This window comes from Megascapheus bottae, chromosome 11, assembly GCF_031878675.1.
Source record: "Megascapheus bottae isolate mThoBot1 chromosome 11, mThoBot2.hap1, whole genome shotgun sequence".
Lineage (NCBI taxonomy): Eukaryota > Metazoa > Chordata > Mammalia > Rodentia > Geomyidae > Megascapheus > Megascapheus bottae.
The window spans coordinates 33,710,226-33,737,687 of record NC_143519.1 but is presented as its reverse complement, the minus strand read 5'-3'; the positions used below and the strand labels follow the sequence as shown (position 1 = coordinate 33,737,687).

Genomic DNA, 27,462 nt, shown 5'->3' with positions numbered 1-27,462 from the left:
CTGGTTTGACTGAGTATCATGGTATAAAGAATGATGCTAGATCATAGTACTTTCACTCCTGTCCCTCACCTGGTATTAAGGCTCCCAAGTGTCTGAAGTCAATTCAGTATTTCAAGAACTTCTCCATTACCATCCTCTAAAGCTCTGAGATATTATTAAAATACAGCATCCTGTGTTGATAAGTTGATAGGGTCAGGCAAAGAAGTAGAGTGTCTCACTTTTTATCTACTTTTCCAAAAAATTTTAGGAGCTAACAAATCTTGGCATTCATTTCCTTGCACAGGAACTGACCCTCTTCAGCTGCATGTAGATAGCTGGCATATGGATAAAGTACAGAATTAGATTCAAGAAAGGAAATATGGGCTAGCATTAGGCTTTAATCCCGACCCATTTACCAAGAACTAAGAAACAACAGAGATATGCTTACATTTTCAGAGAAAAGTCAAGCTAACAATAAAATGGAACTATATTACTCTATGCTATTCAACAAAAGCTCTTAAAAATATATGGAAGGCAATACTTTATCTCCTCCTCAGTGTCCATATTTAAAATAGATTAAAATTAAAAATCCCAATGTTCCCAATATCTAGGTGCTTTCCAAAAAAAACAAACAAAAAAACCCACTTTAACATACCAACCAAATCTGCTATTGAAAATAAAAACAGAAGTACTTAGAACTATTCTATGAAAGGAGAGGGGAAAAGACTTTTTAGTAATAGGAATGACAAGTTTCTAAAACAGAAATTCATTGTTTGGCCAACTGGCACTTGGACAAAGAAAAATAATAGCTTACTAGAGAATATTTACAGCAACTGAAATAACCCTAACTGTAAACTCCAAAACTTAACTAAAAGCTCTTTAAGTTAAAATGTTTCATGATGCTGAACGTTAATGTTCAAAACCATATACCAATACAATGAAAGAAAACATGAAATGAATTACTAAATAGAATACCTTAACACACAGCAATATTTATTGATTGTAATTGTCTGACACCTGTTAAAATTTTTAATTCTTGTTTGAGTAAATGATATTTACATATTTAATGCTTTTTTGTTTCAAGATGAAAATATCAATTTCATATTCCATAAGAGTACTTGAATTTCTGAATGCTTCAAATCCAATTCTTTGCCAAAAAAATGGACAATGGAAAATCACCTTCCTAAAATAAAAAATCTCTATCAAGACAAATCAGAAAGAGACCATTCGTCTTGTAAGTGGACCTGAAGCCTCAGGTTCCCATTGATATACTGTTCATTTCAGATAGTGAGAGCACATCCAGCTCAACAGACAGGAATGTGATGACACAAGACCTGAACAAAATTAAACAAAAATGACTAAGATTCCTTTTTGCCTGGGAGAAAGCAGAGTCAAACAACAACTGTCTCTAACTAGAGATGATAATTAGGGAGAAATTTTCTTTTCCTATCCTGAAATTTTTCCCATAGTCTTGCTTTTCCAGGATTGAGGACATACACTTCCTCTAGGAAGAAGAAATGGTACCTTAAAACAAGAGATCACTTAGCACTAACAAGAAAATTCGATTTCTAAATGTACATCATGAGTTAGTAGTTTTAGAAAAAATGTAGTTCAATTATTAGACCTACTTCTTCTACAAAAGAAAAAAATACATGTAATAACGAAACTTTCCTATATGATTACATTATATTTTTAAATAGTAACTATATAAACCACAGAGAAAGTCTTGTTATAATCAGGAAATAGGAAGAATGTACCATATGAAGAAATGACAATAACCAGCATGGACAAGATAGAAAGGTTTGCCTGGGCTGAGGGACAGATTGAGACCTGAGGAGGAAAACTGGAATACCGATGATATGCTATTCTACAGGGTGTGTCCTTCTCATTCACAGAAATGGGCTAGGCAAAGAGATGCTAGAAACTGACAGAAGCAAAGAGAATCAAAAGCTCCAAAGTACTGGTGGCAGGTTCCTATCTGGGCTATTTCATACCAATTATCAGGCAATCCGTTGGAAACGAGAACAGTGCATGCATATTTTTGACAGTATTTTCACTACTCTTCCTAGTACTGGTACTGGCCCAGTGTACTTACAAAACATGTAAGTAAATACAAAAAGATGCACATATACTTACAAAATGCATAGCAACTTTCCTTTAATCAAACAAAGTTGTGCCATGTATACTATTTTGTGTTCTATGTGTTTTATATGGCAAGAAGATTTGGATAGAAATCCATATTCACTTATGCAGATCAACCACACTCTAACAATTTCATAGTAAACATAATTTATGACACAACAATGAAAACATTTTCATTTCTATCAAAATGCTTTCATAATATAATTGAATATGCTCACTCACTCTTGGAATCTAAGCATTAAGGAAGAGGCTGGAAGCGTAATTAATTTACTTCTATTTGAAGAGTTCTTCTACTAAGTATGCTTTTTGGTATTTGCTAGATTTTTATATTAGTAGTTTTACCTAAAAGCAGTGAATAATTCTGGAATAATAAGATAGAAGGAACTACAAATATAGTTATGTCACTAAAAGCTAGACATAGTGTTCTTTAAAACCAGATGATTCCGTAGAGGTAGAGTTACAACTAGCAACCAACCTCATGATTCTACACCCCTCTCAGTGTATTATAACTCCACTTCCAAGGCAACAAACAAACAAAAATACACTGTTACACCACAGTCGTCTACCAGAACTGGAAGATGGTAAAACATTAAGCATCCCTAAGGTTTACTGTACCACTGTAGAGAAACTTAAGCCGTTTCTCATTCACTCACTCACAGAAGTCACTAAGTTAGGCTGTCTCTACAGGGATACAGAAAAGTAAAAGTTTAAAAAAAAAAAACTTCAAATGAAATTGGAACAATAAGGCCCACAGAGATGAAACTATAAAATAATACTATCATGTATTTAAAAGAAAAGTATTATAGAGGTCAAGCATCTTTTGATATTTATCCTATCAGAAGCTCAATAAAAAAAGTTTGTGAAAGGTTAGTAAATTTTTCAAAGGAATTATTTTCCCTCAATTCTTTGAGGCCAATCAAGAAAAAAAAGATCAATGATGTACTTTAGAGGTTCAAAGAGGCAAAAAATAACATCTCACTAGATGAACCAGAAAAGTCTTCATGAAGTAAATGGTATTACAAGTAGGCCTTTGAAAAATGAACAGAGTGAAGAATTAGAATGCATTCTTTCCCTATACTCCATGAAAATAAGTGTCTAAACATATACATTTTAAAAAGAACATAGAAGAAAAGTTAAAAAAAATACATCAATCCAAAAGGTAAGAACTTTATGTTTTTCCAGTCCTATATGTTAAAATGTAATTGGAGAATAAAAAGACTTCTTTCAAACTTGATCATCATACATGAACGCCTCAAACTTCTCCTGAATAAAACAAAAACAGGCTTCAATGGAGAAAAAGTGAGAGAAAAAAAATTTGATTTAATTCTACTACAAACCATGTCTTGTACACTGTTGGAATTTTAACACTATGTTTAAATGTATTCTTTTATTTATTCACAGACAAGTAAGAACCAGTATTTTTTTTCTTTGCTCTTTTAAATTTTATTTTATTGTTGGGGTGATGTAGAGGTGTTACAGTTATATTCATAAGATAGAGGGTACATTACTTCTTGAACATTGTTACCCCTTCCCATAATTCTCTCCAAATTTTCCTTCCCCCAAGTCCTCACACTCTTTTCCCCTTATCTTCCCTTTTTCAAATACACAAACAAATGTGTACATAATATACTAGGTACCAAAGTCAAATAGAGTAACCTTAAGGGGAAAAAAGAAAGAAAAATAGTACATTAAGAACAACAATCAGGGCCGGGAGTTTGGCCTAGTGGTTAAAGTGCTTGCCTAGCACGCATGAAGACCCAGGTTCGATTCCTCGGTACCACATACATAGAAAAAAAGCTGGAAGTGGTGCTAAGGCTCAAGTAGTAGAGCTCTAGCCTTGAGAAAGTCCAAGGACAGTGCTCAGGCCCCTGAGCCCAAGCCCAGGACTGGCAAAAAAAAAAAAAAAAAAAAAGAACAACAATCATTGCTGGGTGCCATGGTTCACGACTATAAACCTAGCTACTAAGGAGGCTAAGATGTGAGGATCACGGTTGAAAGCCACCCTGGGCACTAAAAAGTTTGTGAGACTCTTATCTCCAATTTACCTACATAAAACTGGAAGTGGCATTGTGGCTCAAGGAGTAGGGCAAGGAATGTGAGCTGAAGAGCTCAGGGAAAATGGCCAGGCCAGAGTTCAAGTCCCACAACCAATGAAAAAAAATTACATACATAAACCTGTTGCTTCCATATCCTAGAGTTCATTTTACTTCGCCTCATCCTATATGGACATATGTACATAGCTTTTGGTTTACTATGATCCTCTGTTAGGAGAACCTTAAACATATACTAATTGTTACAAATGAGGGAAACTATGGAGTCCATGTTTCTTTGGGTCTGACTTATTTCACTTAATTTGATTTTTTTCTGAGTCTTTCCATTTCCTTACAAATGAGGCAAGGTCATTCCGATGGCAGCATAGAATTCCATGGTGTAAATATACCACATCTTCATGATCCATTCATCTACTGAGGTGCATCCAGGGTAGTTCCATATTTTAGCTATAGTAAATAATGTTGCGATGAACATAGTTGTGCTGCTAGATTAATATGGCTTTATTTCTGGATATTTGGCTAGATTCCTAGAAGTGGGATTGCTGGACCATAGGGGAGCTCTATGTTTAGTCTTTTGAGGAATTGCCATTCAACTTTGCAGAGTGGCGGAAAAAGTTTGCACTCCCACCAATAGTGAGTAGGGATCCCTTCTGGCCACAACTCTGTCAGCATCTGTTGCTATTAGATTGCTTGATAATGACCATTCTAATTGGAGTGAGGTGGAATCTCAAAGTTGTTTTAATTTGTATTTCTTTTATGGCCAGATACTGAAGATTTCTTCATGTGTGTATTAGCCATTCTCATTTCCATTTCAGAGACGTCTCTTTAGTCTTTAGTCCATCTTTCTATTGAAAGATGGTTGTTTCTTTGAGGATTTGTTTATGGAAGATTTAATTTCTTGAGCTATAGGTATATTTTAGATATGGGGCCTTTGTCTGTTGTGTGAGTGAAGATCTTCTCCCACTCTGTAGGCTTCCCATTTAACTTGCTATGTCCTTTGCCATAGAGAAGCTCTGCAATATAATGCGGATCCATTTGTCCAAACTTTCTTTGATTTGTTCTGTTTCTGGGAACATTTCAACCTGTGCCAAGGAGCCCAGGTGTGTCTCCTATTTCTTCCTGTAAAATTTTCAGGATATCTGCTTTTACCTCAAGGTATTTGATCCAGTTGTAGGAGACTGATAAGGATCCAATTTAGTTTTCTACATGTGTTTAGTCAGTTCTGCCAGCACCATTTGTTGAAGAAGCTATCTTTCTTGCAGGCAATATTTTTGGCTCCTTTATCAAAGATTAGGGGGCCATAGGTCTGTGGGTTAATTTCTGAGTCTTCAATTCTATTCCATCAGTCCTCAGGCCTATTTTTGTGCCAGTACCAAGCTTATTTGATTACTACCAGTTTGTAGGTTTATAGTAGAGTCTGATGTTTCGTATTGATATTCTTGCAGAGCTGTTCTTTCTGCTAAGGATTGTTTTGCTATATGGGGTCTTTTATTATTCTATATGAAGTTTTGAATTGCTTCCTCTATTGAAGTATGACGATGGGATATTGACAGGTATTACATTGAGTGTAGACAGACTTTGACAGGATTGCCATTTTCACAGTGTTACTTCTTCCAATTCAGGAGCAGGGGAGGTTTTTCCACTTTCTTAGTTCTATTTTAATTTCCTTTTTTCAGGTTTTTAAAGTTTTCATCATAAAGGTCTTTACTTCCTTGGTTAAGGTAATTCCTAAGTATTTAATTTTCTTGGATGCTATTGCAAAAGGAGTTGCTTTCATGATTTTAGTCTCATTCATTTTGTTGACCTATAGGAAAGCCACTGATTTCTGAGGGTTAATTTTATACCCTGATTGGAACAAGGACTCACTCATCCCTGTAATTCTAGCTACTCAGGCGGCTGAGGTCTGAGGATCGCGGTTCAAAGCCAGCCCACACACTAAAGAACCTGGGACTCTTCAATTAACAACCAGAAAACTGGAAGTGGTGCGGTGGTAGTGGTAGGACCATAGACTTGAGTAGAGGAGCTCAGGAACAGCACCCAGGCCCAGAGTTCAAGCTTCAGAACTAACCAAAAAAAAAAAAAAAAAAAAAAAGTACAGAGAGAGCTACCTTCCATTAGATCACCAGTTAGCTTTGTTTGTGCATGGCAAATGCACAAAGGAAAAAAATATATGAAAGAATGGAAAATCCTGTATAGGAGGTAAATTTGTTAAGCATATTTCAGGAGGCAAATTGTGCACATTTAGAAACATTGCAATGCATCCTTCGATACACTTAAACACCAATAAAAGGAGAAAATAAAAAATGTACTATTACATTTATAAATTATCAGATCATATATTTGATCATATAAACCTGTAAAGTCACTATCCTAAAGCATCAAGTATATAGTAAATGTATTAATAATTTCTTTCATTGTGTGTTTTCAACCATCCCAGAGACAGCTTCAAAATGATACACTATATAAAAATGAGAGAATTTAAGTATCTAGTACAAGAGAAAAGAATTTAAATTCTAAAACCACTGCAGAAGTGTCGTATAGTACCCAGAGGTCAACAACACTGTGTGTATTATCCAGCTGAAACAGAATTTGCCTTTGGGTGGCATTTTCATTTTAAATCAGGAACTGTCAATCAGCAGCATTTGTTTGTAATCCCTCATCAGAGCCTATTGCCTCAGCCTGAACACTCCCAAGGAAGAAGGCAGAGAGCATATCTGCAACCACTTAACCTTCATCAACCAACATTCAGGCTTGCTCATTAACCGTTTTTTTCAATGGCACTTTTGAGCATGACATAGTTCATACCAGAATAATAACTCGCTGATAATTTTTCAAGACAACAGCTGGAGAGCTGTAGTGCAGAGGTGAACACTCGCAAAGATTATGGGGTACAGCAATGCATTACAATTAGTAGAGTCATATGTTCATGTCCAATAGTTTTCAAAAGAAGTTAAGAAATTGTCATTAGCCTAACAACAATCTCCTCTTACTTCAACTGTGTAGACCATTGTCAGATTCTATAATCACTTGATTATCTTAAATAAAGCAATGACAACTACTGGCACTAACAACTTCATGAGTTCATGAACAGAAACTATATTTTTAATGTCGTACAGTGAGAATCAATCTAAGTATATGACAGAATCTAAAGATGTAACATGAAATACGTTTTTACCATTTTAATTAAAATTATCAAATCTCTTACTAAATAATTACTATTTTGAAATGAATACTATGATTAAAAATTTATGTTTAAAAAAACAAATTATCCTCATGGAGAAAATGCAGAGACCCATCCACAATTACTCTACAAAATACAAAAATAAAATAAAATACAGAAATAAAAATTAAAATTAAATTAAATTAGAGATGACACTGGATACTATTTCTAAAGTAATAAGCATCCATTACCAGACTCAACCCTATTTTTCAGATGAGAACACAAAAGCTACTCTGGAAAGGACTGAAAATTCAGACTAAATCAAAACATCATGGAGGCAAGATACCAGGAAACGCTGGTGCCAGTGCCAATGCTTGTCATGTGGCTCCACTGTTAACCTGGATGTTGGGCCCCTTCCAATATTTGCACTTAAACTCCAAAATTTTGCTGTATATTTCATTGATGGTACAATGAGACCTATTCCTATATGATAATTATTGTAAGATATAGCTTTTACAATTTCCTGTTTTCCCATTCTTATTGTGTCGTAAGATAACCAAGGGACAGAAAAAGAGATGAGAGATAACATAGTACCTTAAGGACAACAATCATTCACTATATGGCTTTTGGTTCTATATCCTGGAGGTCCTTACATTTAGCAGCATACTATATGGCCTTACGTATCTAGGTTTTGATCTATTGTAAATCTCTGCTAGGAGAGCCCAAGGTTTCTACTGATTATGACAAATGAGGAAAACCATTGAGTCTATGTTCTTTTAAGTCTGGCTTACTCCACTTAATAAATTTTTTTTCTAAGCCTTTATATTTCCTTACAAATGGGGCAATGTCATTGGTTCTGACAGCAAAATAGAATTCCATTGTGTATAAATAGCACATCTTGCTGATCCACCCATCAAGAGAGGGGCATCTGGGTTGGTTCCATATCTTTGCTATGGTAAATAGTGCTGCAATGAATATCGTCTTGATAGTGGATTTAGTATGTCCTTGTTTGTGAACGATTGGGTAAATGCCAAGTAGTAGAATTGCTGGGTCATAGGCGGGCTCTATGTTTACTCTTTTGAGGAACTGCCATACTGCTTTCCATAGGGGTCAAATGATTTTGCACTCCCACCAACAGTGTAGTACTGATCTCTCCTGGCCACATCCCTGCCAGTATCTGTTGTTATTAGTTTTCTTGATCCTGGCCATTCTAACTAGAGGGAAGTGGAATCTTAAGAGTTGTTTTGATTTGCATTTCTTTTATGACCAGAGATGTTGAGCATTTCTTCATGTGTCTATACGCCATTCTTATGTCTTCTTCAAATAAGACTCTAAGTCTTTGGCCCATATTTTAATGGGATGGTTGTTTCTTTGGAGATTAGTTTTGGAGTGATTCAATTTTTTGAACTATTGATATATTTTAGATATGAGGCCTCTGTCTGTCGTATAGTTAGTGAAGATCTTCTCCCACTCTTGTAAGCTTTCTAGTTCATTTGCTAGATGAAGTTCGGTGCTCCAGGATTAGGTGTGTAGATATTTAGGATGGTTATGCCCTCTTGGATGAGAGATCCCTTTATTAGTATGTAATAACCTTCTTTGTCTTTTCTCACTAATTTTATTTTGCAGTCTATTTTAGCTGATAGGAGGATGGCAACTCCAGCCAGTTTATGGGAGCCATTAGCTTTATAAACCTTATTCCAGTCTCTCACTTTCAAAAAATGTTTGTTTTTTGGGGGCAAGATGTGTCTCTTGAAGACAGCAGAATGATTGATCTTGCTTTTTGATCCAACTAGACGCCTATGCCATTTAATTAGAGTTAATTCCAATGATATTGAGGGTTAGGACTGAAAAATATTTACTAGTCCCTGCCATTTTTTAAAAGATTTCATTAGGACCTGTGGCTTCACAGTTCTTTCAGTATTTAGCAGGTATGATTTTTGGGAGCCATTTCTTTGTAAGTACCACGTTTGTGTTGGCTTTCAATGTGTAAAATATGTTGGAGATTTTTTTTTGTAATGTTTGTTTGGTTGCTATGAAATGTTGCAACTTTTTCTTGGAATGGAAAGTTTTTATTGTTCCCTCAGTTATGAATGAGAGCTTAGCTGGGTACAGTATTCTTGGTTGGGAGTTATTTGACTTCAGGGCATGACATACATCCTTCCGATCTCTTCTTGCTTGCCTGGTTTCTGCTGAGAAATCTGGAGTTATTCTGATTGGTTTTCCCTGGTAGGTGATTGTTCTCTTGTCCCTGGCTGCTTTTAGGATACTTTCTTTGGTCCTCTATTGATTATAATGTGGTGGGATGTCCTTTTCTGGTCCGGTCTGTTAGAGGTTCTAAAAGCTTCTTTTATCTGGATGGGCCTGCCCTTCTGGATATTTGGGAAGTTCTCTGAGATGATTCCCTTAAGTATATTTCCAATACTATTGACCTCTTTCTCCAGGTCATCCTCAATACCAATTAGCCTTAAACTAGGCTTCCTAATTGCATCATGGACCTCTTGAAGCATTCTCTCATATTTCCTAGATTTGGTTTGACTCATTTTCTGTTCTTTCTCTGTAACAACTACATTATCTTCAACACGGGAGATTTTCTCTTCTGCATTGTCTAACCTGCTATCAATACTTTCTATTTTATTCTTCATCTCACCTCCTTCCAATTGGAGATTTTTATCTCCAATTAACCTCTGGAAAGTGGGAAGTGGAGTTTGGCTCAAGGGTAAGGCCATAGCCTTGAGCTGAAGAGCTCAGGGACAGTGCCCAGGCCCACTTCAAGCCCCATGACCCACACACAAAAAAAAAAAAAAACAGGGAGGGGCAAATTAAATTTTAAAAACAAACCAACAAAAAACACAAGAAATAAGGAACAAGGGGGAATGGTCACTTTAAAGTTATTTTTGTGATACTCTAGCCCAGGCAGACTGTACCCCATCTGATTGGCTGCGATGAGTCTCCTGTTTATTGGAAAACTGCCCCATTTCCAAGTCCAGTTTCATTATACGGCTATGAAAATGACCAATCAACTCTGGAGATGTATAATGAGGTCCAGTTCAAAAGCTGAAAACATTTCCCTTAAATTCTACTTATCCAGACTAAATCACAAATGGCTACATATGGATCACTAAATACAAGTTATTCCTACAGCTTCGCATTCATTTAATGATCATTGCAAAGAAGAATACATAAGTTATGATGGAAACCACAATGATTTCTCCATATTACAGTCTTAAAGCCTCAGTAATAGAAAGATGGAAGATGGGCACCAGTGGCTCGTGCTTATATAATCCTACCTATTCATGGGGCTGAGATCTGAGGATCAGGGTTCAAAAGCCAACCCAGGCACCAAAATCCATGAGACTCTTATCTCCAATAATTGCTGAAAAACTGGAAGTGGTGCTGTGGCTCAAGCAGTAGAGGACTAGCTTTGTGCTGAAGAGCTCAGGGACAGAGCCCAGGCTTAGAGTTCAAGCCCCATGACCCATCAAACAAACAAACAAACAAACAAACAGGATCTACTGTCTTGAGTACAAAATCTACAGATTCCAGCCTATTTTATAAATATAAATCATCCTATGCACTGTTTTCCTTCCTTAATCTACTACCTAAGGAATGACAATAATATTTCTATAAATACTTATATATACAAAGTAGTCCAGTGAAAGTAATCTAGACTCAGAACTTAATCACCAATCTGACACACAAAGAAATACCTTAACTGGTATTTCAACCTCTGAATTTGACCTACAACGCAGAAATGTATGATATTGGGTTAACATGTTAAAGCACAGATTCTAAGATTTTATACTCTGTTCAAAATGTTTCAAAATTGTTACAGATTTTAAATATTAAGCATACTAAATTATTTAATACATAAGTTACAGGAAAATTTAAATGGCTAAATGTTGCAGAAAAAAGACTTCTCTAGTAAGAACCTAACTCTAAGTTAATCACCTACTGATGAGCCCCAATTTTTCACCACACTCATTAGTGTCGTAGTGTCCTCGCTCCACACAGTTGGTGCTCTTGCCCACACATGTGTTCCTCTGTTTACTCATTCCCACATCATGTAGCAATCTAACTAAGAATCAGTGAATTTCTCACCTTGACCTCGGTGAAAATAATACACTGGGAAGAAAAGAAAGATCCTAGCTACAAAGAAGTTTCAGAATAATATAGAAGTGGGATATCAGTGAACACTTACAGAAATAACTATTAGAATTACAAATCAATGTGTTAAGTGGAAACTAAACGGCACTGTGTCACGGAAATACAAAGATTAATAACAAAACATAAGCTAAAAAATTATGTGTAAGGTCAGCAAGTGAAACTTTCTTCTTAAATGTACTTAAATGAACAGCTTTACCATCTGACCAGTAACTGTGATATCATAAATAAACGTGATACTAACTGATCCTAAAAGTATTCAACAGCAGAAAATATTCTGTGTCGAAATAGGTCAGAATATATGCTCATATAAACATTGAAAAAATTTTTAAAAATCCAAATTGTACAATGATTTTGAGTGGAGTAGTAGAATTAGGGAGTTGAGATTGATTTTCTTTAACCAATTTCTGTAACAAAATTATTTCATAATAAATCATAGCATGTCAAATATTTAAGTGAACTCTATAATTAGTTGCATTATATGTCTAATTCACTATTAACAGAGATACAACACATTACTCATTTCTACTATGTAAAATTGCAAAATTTTCAACTATACTTGTGAGTTATATGTTAACCATCACTGAAACTTTCACAAATATCATTGCGATCTGAGGTGCTCAACTTGATTAAAGCCTTTAATAGCTTCTAGAAAGAACAAGTGCTCTAATGTACTTAATTTTGCCAAATAATCAAAATAAAAGATTTTGCATTGAAGCTTTGAGTTTTCTTTTTTTTTTTTTTCTTTTTTTTTTTTGCCAGTCCTGGGCTTGAGCTCAGGGCTTAAGGACTGTCCTTGGACTTTCTCAAGGCGAGAGATCTACCATGGGGGACTCAGCACCACTTCTGGCTTTTTTCTATGTATGTGGTACCGAGGAATCGAACCCAGGTCTTCGTGCATACTAGGCAAGCACTCTACCACTAGGCCAAACTCATCGCCCCAGCTTTGAGGTTTTTAAAGTATAAAATTAATGACCTAAAAAAACTGGCCAGTTTATCAAGGTCATTTCCCACCCAAGGCATCAGAGACTTTAAGATGCTCCAGTTAGGATTCTCATGTCTTTGGTTCTTACCATTACTCTGGTTTCCAACAGGATAAAGAGGTAGGAACACATGAAGACAGCAAGCAAGAACAGCATCATTTCCATTACTTTCTCATGATGGGAGCTTGAGCCCCACATCATGATCTCTAATCTGAGTCTCCAGACACTTTACATTTAAACCAGCAAAGGATCAAAACTGCAGAACTTGGGGTTCCAGGAACATCACTACAGTTTATCAAACACTTGTTTTCCCATAACAATACAAGTCAGGTCCTTTCTTTCACGTTTTTTGCTTCTGATCACTGCCTTCTTTGTTTTAAACCTTTTATAAAAAAAATTTATTTTACTTTTGGAATGATGTATAGAGGAGTTAAACCCTGACATAACCATGAGCATGAACAAGTTTTGTTATGGGATTGCAGGTTAAACTTTTACCTCAAAAATACATTCACATGGGGGCTGGGAATTTGGCTTAGTGGTAGAGTGTTTGCCTAGCATTCACAAATACCTGGGTTCAATTCCTCGGTACCACATACATAGAAAAAGTCGGAAGTAGTGCTGTATTTCTACCAGTAGAGCTCTAGCCTTGAGGAAAAAAAAAAAACAAAAAACGAAGGACAGTGCTCAGGCCTTGATCTCAGGCCCAGGACTGGCAATACAAACATACATACATACATACATACATACATGCAAGCAACTTTCCAGATAAAGGCCACCATACATATTCAAACAAGGACAGGGAATGAAATTCAGAAGGTCAGTCAGTGAGCTGCACTTCCTAAACTCAATCAATTTACTAAATAAAAGAGAACAACAAAAGCAACAGTCCAATGGTTACTCAGATTTGTGTTTTCTCATTTATAAAAAAAAAATTCTGTATACACACACACATACACACACACATATACATATATATGCATTGTTGTGTTCATGTACAAATAGTGAATTGTTTTATAAAAGGACTATTACTATGCTGAACTGACACAGACAATTTTCCTTATTTATACTAGGTATGCTTTTTTTTTTTTTTTTTGCCTGTCATGGGCTTGAGCTCAGGGCCTGAGCACTGTCTTTGGATTTTCTCAAGGCTAGAGCTCTACCACTTGAGCCTCAGCACCACTTCTGGCTTTTATCTATGTATGTGGTACCGAGGAATCGAACCTGGGTCTTCGTGCATGCTAGGCAAGCACTTTAACCCCTAGGCCAAACTCCCGGCCCTATACTAGATACACTTCTAAAGCTAAAGAATGTAACAGGAAAAAAAGAGTAACTAGCCAATTTAATCAACTCCTATTTGTTTTAATACAAAAACAACAATGTCAAAAAAATCATCCAGAAAAAGTACAGTTCTAAAATCATAAAAGCTCTGAAGAGGAATGTCACTCATTTAGAAACAAATACCATTATTCCATTGGCTATTTCAACTCTCCTGGGTGGAATCTTATGCCACAATAGCAGAGAGCCAAATTATCCCACTGCAACCTGTGATACCCAGAAAAATAATTGGCTCTCTAATTGCAAAAGAAAAGAAGATTAAAAAAGAGAGAAGAGCCTTGCTTCAGGAAGAATACAGTTGAAGAAATATGATGATACAGACTGACAAATGACTAAGAGCCTACAATTAAAATATACTGCATATTTTGTGTGAAATGTGGCTGCAGTAGATCTTTTCATGAATATGGTTTCCCTCAGTGATGAGAGTTTTCCAATTAAAATACACTTGTATATTGTATTTTTGATTATTCATTGAAATATACAATTATAACAACATATTTTTCAGGTTGTAATAAAATTATATATTCATAGCCACTTGCAGATGCTTGTTAGGTATCAGTCATATATAGACCAGAAAAAAAATGTCCTCTTCTCACACTATCACAACAACATAGACATTATATAAATAAACTTAGGAGGTCAAACATATTGTTTCATGAGTAACCAACTATATTTTTAAATACAAACTTTAAAATAAGGGAATTTATTTTTTTAACAATGCAGAAATCATTATAACCTCAAATTTAATAATATATAAAACATATTTTCCCTAAAATGGATGTTTATATCCTTAGAATAAATAGCAAGTAATAGTCAATAAATATATTTAAATGCCAATGATTTGTCCCTAGGTTATAGGGAAGACAATTCTAGGTTAAAAAGATGAATGTGAAGACTGTGTTTTGTTTGTGTCTGTGTACGTGTGCATGTGTGTGTATGTGTGTAATTTCCTTCAAAAGTTAAAAAAAATAGCACACAGAAGATAGAAGCAGAAGATACACAACAGACTATACCAGCTACACACTAACCTCAATCTTTAGAGGAATGCAAGTGGAAATCAAAATGAATTAAATTTTACTTATGGCTTTTATTAGCTGGCATTCCACCATCTGAGTCACAACTCCAGGTATGGCTTTAATTTAAAAGACAAACTAGCAAGTACTGGTGAGAATATTGAGAAAAGAAAACTCTTATACACTATTAGGAATGAAAATTTTAGTATAGCTATTGTAGAAAATAGCACACAAGCACATCAAAAAATTAAGACTACAACTATCACATGATCCTGTAAACTTCTACTAGTACACACACAAAAGAAATAAAGAATGGTGAGGAGACATCTGCAATCCTGTTTACTCCAATAATGTACACAATAGTAAGAAATGAAAACAACCATTCTTCGATTGATGAAGATAAAAATGTGACATACATACAAGGTAATACTATTAATACAAACACACAAATGACACAGCAACATGGCAAAAACTAGAGAACATCATGTTAAATGAAATAAGCTAGGCAGAGAATCCAAGTTAAACATGACCTCACACAACTGAGGGATCTAAAACACTTGACCTCTCGGTGACTGCCAGAAGCTGGAAGGGTTGGTGGTGAAGGATGGATGGAAAGGGGTTGAATACTGAGTACTAAGTAATACTTAAACAAGAAATTCTAGAGTGCTGCTACAAAGTAAAGGGACACTAGAAAATAATAGTATGAAATGCAAAAACATGTAACAAAACCATTTCAAAGTTATTTTTAATCTGCTTGAGGGTTAGATATGCTTTCCCTGATTAAAACATTAAACAAAAGAAACATTTATAGAAATACCCCACAAATAAGTACAAAATCCATTATGTTTTAATGTGTCCGGTACAAATTACAAACTGGAATCTAAAAAACAAAAAACAGAAAAATACAAATCTTCAAATATTGAATAAGATGAATTTTGTCTACTTCAACAATAACCATAACAATTGTGGAAAAATTCAGTTGATACACAAAGCTATACAAGGAAAGGTGAAGCCTGTACTTTCAACATTTAAGTTAATATCCTAAGCAATACAATGTGTGAGGCACAGCCAAAGATATTTTACAATATTCATTATATAATGCACACAATAACCCTATGGGAGAAATATTGTATCCCGAGTTTACCAGCACAAAAGTATGACTCTAAAAGCCACATCTGCATCCACAGCAGGTGGCCCATACAGAGACCCTCATTCCCCCTGTAAGGACTGGACACTACCGAGACCCTCACTTCTCCTGTACACTCCACAGCATGGTATTAGTATTTACTGCTCAAAATACTTACACAAGTGGATAGAGGTAGCAAATGATGAAAGACGGTCTTAATAAAAAATGGCAAGTTTTTAAAGCCTTTAATATAAACCACACGATGAGGTGCACTGCTGTGGGGCAGTGGTAAGGTGGCAGGAGATGAGAGGAAAATTATTTTAAATCAAAGAAGAACACTTTAAATAAAACATAATAGGATTTCTTTTAATCAGAGAAGCAGCATGGCACAGCTGAGACCCTGGCTATAGACTCAGATCTGCCTTCACGCAATCTTATGCTCCTTTCAGTTCACCTTCTCTGGAAAACTTTCATAAACTTTTTCCTATATACAAAACATATGTGTGTGCAAGTGTGTAGGTAGGTAGGTAGGTAGATAGGTAAATAGGTAGATAGGTAGGTAGGTAGATAGATAGATAGATAGATAGATAGATAGATAGATAGATAGATAGATAGATAGAGCTCAATTTTTCCATTTCACGTGGGGGGGGATATGCTAACTACCATTATAATTTTATTTTCATTTAGTTAAAAAGTTTTATATTTTGCCCAGCATTCGTCTATATGATAGCAATGAATACATTAGTCAGTAATGATAGTTTATAGATTCAGTAACAGGTGGCAAAGGGAAACAGTGAATGGAGACACAGTGGGTAATCCCAGCTCACAATTCAAGTACTCATTTGGCAACATGGGAATACTCAAAAAGGGAAGGGGGGGGGGGGCGCAGAGTTGGCTAATGTAAAACTGCCTTAAAAAATAATTCTATGTGGTAGAATATCCTTATATAAGTGATGAATTGGTCTTTAGGATTATACTCCACCCCCTAAAAAATTAATAGACAACAGTTAGGCCCAGATATAAATCATAAAGATAAAGTAGGGTTTATTCTTTTCATGCAAAGACTACACTGTCAAACAGAAAAATGGAATTCAATACCAGATAGTATGTGTAACTGTTCACAATGTGTAAGACTTCAAAGAAAGCAAAGCAAACTATATACTAAAGCAGCTACCAAGACTGTGCTCAGGATTTTCCGTCAGATCTACAGTCAAAAAAACAGCAACTCAATGCAGAGTATACCTGTGTTCATCTATAATTCTGCAACTTGAAAATAAAGCAAAGAATGAACCACAGCCTAGCCTTAATCTTTATACATTTTTTTTTTTTGGCCAGTCCTAGGGCTTGAACTCAGGGCCTAGGCACTGTCCTTGGACACTTTTTGCTCAAGGCTAACACACTGCCACTTAAGTTACGGTACCACTTCCAGTTTTTTCTGTGTTTATGGTAGCAGGCTTTGTGCATGCTAGGAGAGCATGCTACTACTAGGCCATACTTCCAGCCCAACACTCTGTTTAATGGCTAATTTCTCAGTTTCTCAAAAAGTTGTGTATTTTTATGCTTTGAAAACCTGTGCAAATTTTGAGTTGGCACAAGTAAGCAAGACAATTACCACTATGTACTAAGAAATATACTCTTCAGTAAAGTTATTGAAGCACATAATGTGCTTGCAAACAGAAATGTTCATGGAGCCAGCCATGGAGATGTCCTTTAAGAAAACATCTTGTGGCAGTATTGGAATATGAACTCAGAATCTTATACTAGCTAGGCACTGGAACATGAGCCATAATCTCAGCCGTTTATGCTTTAGCTGTTTTTCATATACAGTTTCTTTTGTATACCTGGCCAGCTTAGACTGAAATCTTGCTATTAACTCATCCCATACATATATTTTAGCTGGCAGACATGTACCACCAAACCCAGCATTTTACAGTGCTGAGTGGAGACTAAAGAACTTTATGCACCAATTGGTCTGACCAGAAATCTCCTTGATCATTGCCTCCTAAATTCTTTGGATTACAGCCATGAGTTTTCAAGCTTATCTAGGAAATGACTTCAGAATGACATAAAGGAATGCATTTTGATGACAGGCTCCAAGATCTTGGCCAAACTTCTTTATGATTCTCCTTAGCTTTGAACCCTGGCCAAGTTTGTCCTGGGTGGCCTCCAGCCAGTGACTGAGCAATGCACAGTTAAAAAGGACATTAGAATACAGCATAGGGCTCCTGTTAAGTAACACTCCAAATACCCACACTGTTGGTTAGATTATGAGAACTAATCAGCTTTATACCATGATATTAGGCTTTCCCTGCCAATTCCTATTCACCCATCTTTGACCTTTCATATTCATGACTCCATATAAACAAATGCCTACACTCCAAAATCTCAATGGCTTCCAACTGACAAAATACCCTTCTTGATAAATGCAGTAAGTAACAAAATCTAGCTGCAGATCTAATACCTATCCTGACTGATGTAGTGGTGAACTTGATGGAGATTTTCATATATTTAAAATTTATCAAATGTTATGAAAGTTTATATGAACTCTACTGGTAGAAATGTCATTGGTACTGTATATAAATACAGTAAATAAATAACTGAAGATAATGCTAACTTTCAGATACACAATAACACATTACACATTAGTGAAAGTCATCTTGTGACGATTATTTTCTTTTTCTTTATTCCCAGTACTGAGGTTTGCACTGGGGAACTAAGTTATTGGTTTTAATCCAAGTTCATACACCTGACTTTTATAAAGGGACCCGAGTTTAGAACCATGTAGCAAATGTATGCTCCTAATTTGGAAATACCTCTTCTTTTCAATACTCAAGGTAAACTTAGCCTAAAAGCAATAATAAATGTCTCCCGCCTTGCTTTCCAAATGATATGACACAAACATGGGAAAGATGTCCTTCAACACATAAACCACGTTATAAATCTGATATCAGATGCTGAAATGACTCAACTTTGAGGGACAAAAAGCTCAGCTTACCCAAACACCTGAAACATGCCTTGGAATCAATCTTGTGAAAGTCAAAATGCAAATGGTTATTTTCCATGTTGGAAATTACTTTTCTGTGTTACAAAAAATTTCGTATTGGGGCCGGGAGTTTGGCCTAGTGGTTAAAGTGCTTGCCTAGCATGCACGAAGACCCAGGTTCGATTCCTTGGTACCACATACATAGGAAAAAAAAAAAGCCAGAAGTGGTGCTGAGGCTCAAGTGGTAGAGCTCTAGCCTTGAGAAAGTCCAAGGACACTGCTCAAGCCCTGAGCTCAAGCCCAGGACTGGAAAAAAAAAAATTCGTATTGCACTTAATATCCTGAAGTCCTATATACACTATATTTGTACAAAGCTTTAACAATAAGTAGCTATTTAATACACAATCCAGCCTATAAACAACAATAAGGTGATACTTTTTAACGATGAAAGAAGACATTTTCTACCTATTTCATAATCTCATTTTATAGTATGTTCTCGAGATTCGGCCACAGTGAAGAACCCAATATCATTTCTCTCTACAGAATACGCAGTTCTTAATTTATTTTTTCCCCCAATTCTTCCAAACTTGCATTTGTTCTTTACAGAAACCTTCCAGTCCTGAATTCAGTCTGGCCTCTTTCTCACCATACATCCTGAAGAACATTATTTCTGTCATAAACTATACTGTTCAATCTACTATAGCTTGAGAAATGGGTTAGAATGTATCATACAGAAGTATCATAGAAAAAATATGTTGTAATTATAAAATGACATCTTGGACACAGCCAAGACACTGGGGTAATCTGTGGTGTATCGCTTATTACCCAAAATTTTGTCCACTGAACTATGATGTTGGAAATCTAAGCCTGATTTGTTTTTAAGTACATAATCCATTAACTGTTTCCATATGCCACTGCTATTCAATTGAGAAATTATTTATAAATCAGTTTATTGGCCCTATCTGGCAAATATGATACACCTGTTATAAAATGTGATTACTTCAAATAGCTAACAATTGTGTAAGCAGATTTTCATAATAAATCAAAAATTAGAATATTCATGTATTTCTAGAAAGCCCTTTAATCCTATTAAGTTAACAATTTGTAAATAATGAAAGTAATTAATATTAATTTTAGTTGACAAATCTAACACCAATAACCTGTTAGGACACTTTAATCTATTTTCCAACACCCTGAAAAAAAATTAACCAACAGATGCTTTCAATCTACCCTTCAAATGTGTATGTGTAGATTTATATGTAATAACCATTTTGGTGTTTCCAAATGTTAATTTTGAATATTGTGATTAAATTTCAGAGAGATATATCAACTGTATTAGGTCTTCACAAAAGCCAAGGACATGAAAATATGACAATGTCTTCCAACATCAAAATAATTGTTCACTGTTCCATTCTTCATTCTGATAGTTCAAATTAGAACTTCACTGGGCTTTATTAAGACAACAAGTATAGGTCTACCTTATGTACTCCCATGGCACCAGGACTAAACATAAGCTAAATATGTAAAATACAAGTCAGCTTCAATAATGGTAGTTAAAAGGGAAAAATAAAACAGACATGCAAACAATAATAAGGCAAGACGACAAAAACATTCTAGAAAAGGGCCCTTTTCTTTTCAGAAGAAAGTAAAAACCAGAAATCTACAAGCTATCTCAAGAATCTAGATGAGAAAAGGAAGTCAAAATGAGGTATTTAACAACAAATAAACTATATTTTTAAAAGATGGAGGTATATGCAAATTGGGGGAAAAAGGTTAATTTCACAAAGAAAGGTTTGCAGAGGATTTTTAAAAGTTCTTAAGATATGTCACAGGGCTCTTACCTACTAAGCCAATGCTACAGATGACAACAGGAAGATTTTAAAAACAATACTTGGTGGATCATACATGTAATACTACCTGAGAACTGAACACCAAGGTAACCACCAAAAATCTAGAACCAGAGCTGTGGCTCTGGTGCTATAGTGCTAGGTGAGGCCAGGGACCTGGGAACTGATGGCTCTTGCTTGTACTGCTAGCTACTCCGGAGGTTGAGACCCTGGGATCATGGTTCAAAGCCAGCTCAGAAGGAAAGTCTGTGAGACTAATCTCCAATTAACCACCAAAGTAAATGGAGCTGTGGCTCAAAGTGGTGGACAGCTAGCCTTGGGTGAGAGAATACAGCAACAGCACCGAGACCCTGATCTCAAGCCAACAGACCAAGAATAGGGGAAAAATACAAACAGAACAAAAACAAAACTTCAGAGACAGCAGCCCAGAACCCAAAATCATAAGTAAGCCAGACATAGTTTCCCTCATTTGTAATAATTAGTACACATCTAGGATTCTCCTAGCAAAGGATCACAATACCTCAAAAGGATCACAATACCTCAAAAGCTATATATATATATATATATATATATATATATATATATATATATACACACACACACATATAGGATGAGGATAAGCGAACTCCAGGATATGGAAACAATAGGTTTATCTTTGTGAATGTTATTTTAATGTACTATGTGAAGGTATTTCTTTTCTCCTTTTTTCCCTCTTATCGTTTATTTCATGTTGTTACTGTACCTGACTTTGGTACCTTCTATATTGTATATACGTATATTGTTTATTTGAAATAGGGAAGGGGAGGGGAAAAACAAGATGATTGGGAAGGGGTGGGGAGAGAGAAAGGGGGAGGAAAAACATGGGAGAAGGTATCAATGTTCAAGAAATAATGTACCCACCACCTGACAAATGTAACTATAACACATCTATACATCGTCCCAACAATAAAATAAAATTTAAAAAGAAAAAAAAATTCACTCCCTCCAACAAAATATAAAAAAGAGAAATAATATAAAGGGCAACAGGAGTCAAGAGAAAGCATCTATGTCACCATCAAAAATATCTGTTGTATCTGTACATATGGAGTGAGATGATATCATAGGATAAAATACTGTTTTTCTTTTTATTATTGGTCAGTTCCAGGACTTGAACTCACAGCCTGTCCCTGACCCTCCTGATGCTCAAGGCTAGTGTTCTACCACTTGAGCCACAGCATCGCTTCTGGATTTTTCTTTGTATAGGGTACTGAGGAATCAAACCCAGGACTTCAAGCATGCTAGGCAAGCACTCTACCCATAGGCCACACTCTCAGCCCCAAAAGAATTATTTTCTAATCAAAACAACAGAAGAAGAAAGACAGCAGAAGAAAGAGGTCAGCTGAAATTGTAATGAAGACTTAAACAGGTAACATAAAGAATATGCAGTATCAGGAAGTGATTCACCACACATGCTCAGTAAATATCACCTCCTCTTCCTTCTCCAGATACATAAACCCCAACAAACCTAGAGCAGTGTCTACAGTAAGAGTCATGTGTGAAAAAATTTCTGGGTTCTCTTCAAATTCAATTCCCTTGATTCTTACTATTTAAAATGATCAAGAAGCATGAAGAATTTGTATGTTCCATTTAAATGCCTAGATGGAAAAACCATTCCTGTAATCACAGAAGAAAAAAACATAGACACACATTACTTCTCTAAAAGCCTACCGTGCTCTCCTGTGATACGGATTCTTTTTCTCTGCCTAGTTACAATACAAACTAATAATCAAACTTAGCCTCTCTACATGCAGTAAAGGAGAGTGTCGACTGGATAGTTACTATGGACTAAATAATGTTTAAGTTCCCAGGTTTACTTCTGAGTAATTTGGAAATGACAGAACGTATTTAAAGATTCTTTAAATACGCTCCATGTTATCATTTTTGACTAACTAGGCCATAAATGGAGACCAACAGAGCCATCTGCCCCTTTTATATGAGCCGATGTTCTTATCTAAGACTTTAGAACATCTTTTTCTTTCCTTCCATGCTGCTACTTCCTATTAACTATCCATACTAAAAATCTGTTTCCCTAAAAGTAGAAATAATTGGCTGTCTTCACTAAAACCCTTCACTAAAAATAAGGCCAAAATAGTTACTAACATTCTTCATATTAAACTTCCTAGGATTATTCCTTAAGAAACTGAACAAAAAAATAGACATTTTTTTTCAGCTTATCTCTAGTTGATATAATGAAATGCTGACACTGCTCAGGCTCACAAGTCTGAGCATCCTCATCTTTTCTGTTCACCATGAAATATCATTCAGAGTTTCAAAGGGTAACTGCATTTGAGCAGAGACAAAAGATGTTGTAGTGCTCTGTCAGCTTTGGGGTCAAGTGAGAAAGAATATGAACCAAGGGCCCAGCATGTACAAAGATGGGGGGGTGGAAGGGGCAGAGGGAGGGAGGGAGAGGGAGGGGAATGGAGAGAGGATGGAAATAAAATACACAGAAAATGATCATCATTTCTAACCTTAATCTTGATAACTAGTATTAGATTCTACAAGTACCTCTCTTTTTTTTTTTCAACCTTGAATCTCAAGGCTTAGGTTAGATGACTTAAGAATTTTTTAAAAGTCCAATTATTTCATTTAGGACTAACACTACAGCTAAATTAAAGACATGCTAACAAGTTTCCCTTTTGAGCCTCATTAATTAAGAAAGTAATCAGAGTAAAGAGGGAGGAAAAAAGAAAGAAGCCGGATGTCAGCTTTACTTAAATAGCTTCCATATACCACCATTTGCACCTCCTAGCAAAGCAAAGGGAAAAACTAATCAATTCCAGATTATGAAATCTGAAATTCTGAAGTGTTTTACATGTAAATACATATTCTAACTGCCATACATTTTCCTTGATTGCCTGAGAGTGAACTAATCTTATTCATAGAAAATTTTGATTCTCCATAATCAAAAGGTAAAATTAAGATCTGCTTACTTCACTAGTTTTCCCATGGTAGGCTGACAGGAAAAAGTCTCCCCCTTTTCAAAGACCACAACAGATCATCATAAACATTTTTATTCAAGACAAATCCTGCTCAGAATATCTGGTCATGACTTTTGATTTCCACAAATCGAAAAGGCTACTTTGTTTTATAATTATGATTAAACAATTTTTAAATCACAACTATTTTTCCCTAAAGAATATCTAAGGAATGTAAATAACTTTATAAAGTCAATTTCTTAATTGATATGCCAATATTCTTTTATGACTATGATGATCAATGGAAAAATTTGACATATGAAGCATCTCTAGAAGGTGCAGTGTAAATAGATATTTAAGAAATCTTATAAAAGCTTCCCATCTAAAACTCTGTAGCTTAATTTTTCTCTGATAGGAATATAGACAGCATTAAGTATATAGTAAAAAGGGTTGCTGGGCAAAAAATAATAAAAAAATAGTTACTCTAAGTGCATTATGCTTCAGATCTAAAATAAAAATTTTAATATAAAATACATATAAATTAAATTAACAAAATATTGCTATCAGTCTTAAACTGTGATATGTAGAGAGGTTACAGTTACATTCATAAGGGAGTGAGCATATTCCCATTTACATTGTTAGCCTTACCATGTTTTTCTTTCACTTTCCCTCCTCCCTCCCCAAGGTGTACACACAGGCTAAAACTAGGACAAAATATCATAAAATTAACATCATTGCTCCTAACAAAAAAGTCATATGAATATGCTATTACTTTTCTTTCAAGTCAGCTACGAATATATTATAAATCCGAAGATACCATCACATGTTGATATGCCAATTAATTATGTGATAGTCACTGTAATACTAGGGGTTACCAAAGTTTTCGCTAGAAACATTTTGTTTATCTAACATTATAACTAATGGAAACTTATGTCAAAATTGTCTTTAAAAATACCTGTCTTAACAAGAACAAAGAATAAGTATAATCAATTTACAAAAAATTTTCAAAAAAAACCCCAAAGAGCAAAAAACCTGTCATATAGGCTTACTGTATCTGACTTTGTTACCTGGTATATTATATATATGTTTATCTGCTTATTTGAAAGAGGGAAAGGAAGGGGGAAAACAAGATGATTGGGAGGGAGTGAGAGGAGGGAAATAGAGACAAAACATGAGAAGCGGTGACAAGGTTGGAGAAGTAATGCACCCACCACCTGACAAATGTAACTGTAACCCCTCTATACATTACCCTGACAATAAAATACAATAAAAAATTGTCACATAGAAAATGTAAGAATAATGCATGTTATTTTTTCTACCAGCTATAACTAAAAACCGTGTCTCCTGATCTCCCACATTCACACTTAGAGAAAAAGGAAACAGAATGGCATGCAGTCACACACAAGTGAAGCTTGAAACTGCAGAATAACTGGTCAGCCACATGCCTACTATTTCTAATACTATGAAGGAAAAAGAAAGCAGAGCTGGGAAAGCACATATTACTTCCTTCTACATGCATTTATTGCATCAATATTTATTGGACTTTCTGTGTTTTCTCCTTTAGTATATCTTCTTTTGCTCATCTGATGATATACTGTGTGTAAGATTGTATATGTGCCATTAAACATAAGAAAATATCAGGTAAAAGATACGTAAAGTTTTTTTCAGAGGTTGTTATATAAAAAGTGACAACGTTACAACTCTCAAAATAAATTAAGAGACAAGATGCTAAACTTACCTTTTAGTTGGCAACAAAATGTATTCTCAAGTTTACACAGCAGGTCCATGTTTTCATACTTATTTTCATTTACTTTTATCCAGAAACAGTTTTCAGACATTTCATGAGGTCTGATCTGCAATTGAGAGAAGACTGATGCATAAAACAGCTGCTGTCTTCACCTGTCCCAACCCAATCACTGCCGACAGACCCCAACATCCCATAGCTGCCAGCAGATGTGTATGAAGTAATCTCTGAAAGGTTTACACTAAAGTCTGCTCAATGAAAGACAAATTTTACAGGATATTAAGATCTTATGAAAAGTGACTGCCATGACAAAATAGATGGGAATTTGAAAAGGAATAAAGTTTATTTTATATCAGCTGTATTTGAGTCATTATGAATGCTCATTTGCACTTTGACTATTAAAGGAAATAACACAAGGTGATATGACCATCAAAAAAACTTTCTGTAGGTTTCAGAATTCCTATAACCTAAGTATCAGCTTCTAGCAAGTGATATATATTTGCAAGAAGCTACCAACAAACATAAGTTCCTAAGAATACCAATGTTTTTATGTTACTAAGAAACGCATGTACCATCATTGAATATGGTGACATGTCAACTTAAGTACAAATCAAATCCCTTCAAAATATCACCTCCTACCCAATGTGTAAACTGCAAATGCTTACACAATAGTAAAGGGCTTTGGTAACACTTCCATTAATAAATGCACATTCACACACACTTTATTTACTTTCACTTTGAGTCCCACAGTAAATTATGTATTAGTAAATCTAAAATTAAATCCTAATCTATGAAAAAGTATGTGTGTATTTTCCTTACATGACTTACCTTTAACCAATTTAGTCTTCTCATGTTGATTTCAGGTTTAAATTCTTTCTTTGGTTTCAATCCAAATGGCAGTGTTGGAGGAGGAAGAGAGTGTTGTCCACTGAGAAATCCCAGAGGAGGTGGTGGAGGTATAGAACCCCCGAATGGCATCCGCACTCCAGGAAGAGGTGGAGGGGGTGGAGGGGGTGGTGGAGGTGGCACCGTTCCACAAGTAGGCAGTGGAGGGGCAGGAGGGACTGCTGGTTGGCTAGGTCCATCTTCTTGGGATGCTAACAAAGGAATTTTTGTGCCAGCTGGCAAAGCACCAAACTAGAGAAAATGGTAAGGATGGAACTAAGAACATGGCTACTACTTTAGACCAAAAGTAACTTAGTACTAGTACTTTCATATAAGTTTAATTTAAAAACCTTTTCTTTTGGGCTGGGAGTTTAGCCTAGTGGTAGAGTGCTTGCCTAGCATGCACGAAAACCGGAGTTCAACTCCTCAGTACCCACATGCATAGAAAAAGCAGGAAATGGTGCTATGCCTCAAATGGCAGAGTTCTAGCCTTATAGCAGGGCCAGGGCTCAGCCCTGAGTTCAAGCCCCAGGACTGGCAAAGAAAAAGAAAACAAACAACAACAACAACAACAAAAAACACCTTTTTTCTTCTAACTAGTAATTAGTTATGATCTCAAAAATAAGCAATTGCCATTGGGAGGCAATTATGATTACATAGGTTAAAGATACCCAGAAATTAGGGTATGATTCTAGAAACTCTGGAAATTAAATATCTCTAGGGGGCAGGAGAAGTTACAGTAGGAGATGAGTTCACTCAGAACGCAGAGAACACAGAACATGAGAAAAAAGCTGTGGAACAGAGCTGACAGGCATACCTTTAATCCCTACCCTAAGGAGGCCACAGAAGGAAAACTGTGAGTTTGAAGCTAACCTAAAGTGTTCCATAGTGAATTTGAGGCCCATTTGGCAAAATGGCAAAATGTTCTTGCAATTAATCAGTTAGCAATCCATAATTATCAGTGTCCAGAATTCAATGGGATTATAAAGACTATAGCAATAATGATACAATAATATCCAACAGATACTGAAACGGCATTTCCATAAGTTATCTTGACTCAAATCTCATCAAGAGTACCTTGAATGGTTTCTAATAC

The 27,462-nt window shown here is 35.5% G+C and overlaps 1 protein-coding gene across 3 annotated transcripts in view; it reads right to left on the bottom strand.

Annotated features, from left to right (window-relative positions):
• Positions 1-27,462, bottom strand: part of Diaph3 (diaphanous related formin 3) — a 440,087-nt gene that overhangs the window by 251,482 nt on the left and 161,143 nt on the right. For all 3 annotated transcript variants that reach the window (XR_016537097.1, XM_090342066.1, XM_090342064.1), the window contains 2 exons: positions 26,310-26,618; positions 25,476-25,590 (listed from right to left, as the gene is read on the bottom strand). Coding sequence is in view for 2 of the 3 variants with exons in the window: in XM_090342066.1 (XP_090198192.1) it covers positions 25,476-25,590; positions 26,310-26,618 (424 nt within the window). In the remaining variant the exon portion in view is untranslated. The remainder of the gene's footprint in view (positions 1-25,475; positions 25,591-26,309; positions 26,619-27,462) is intronic.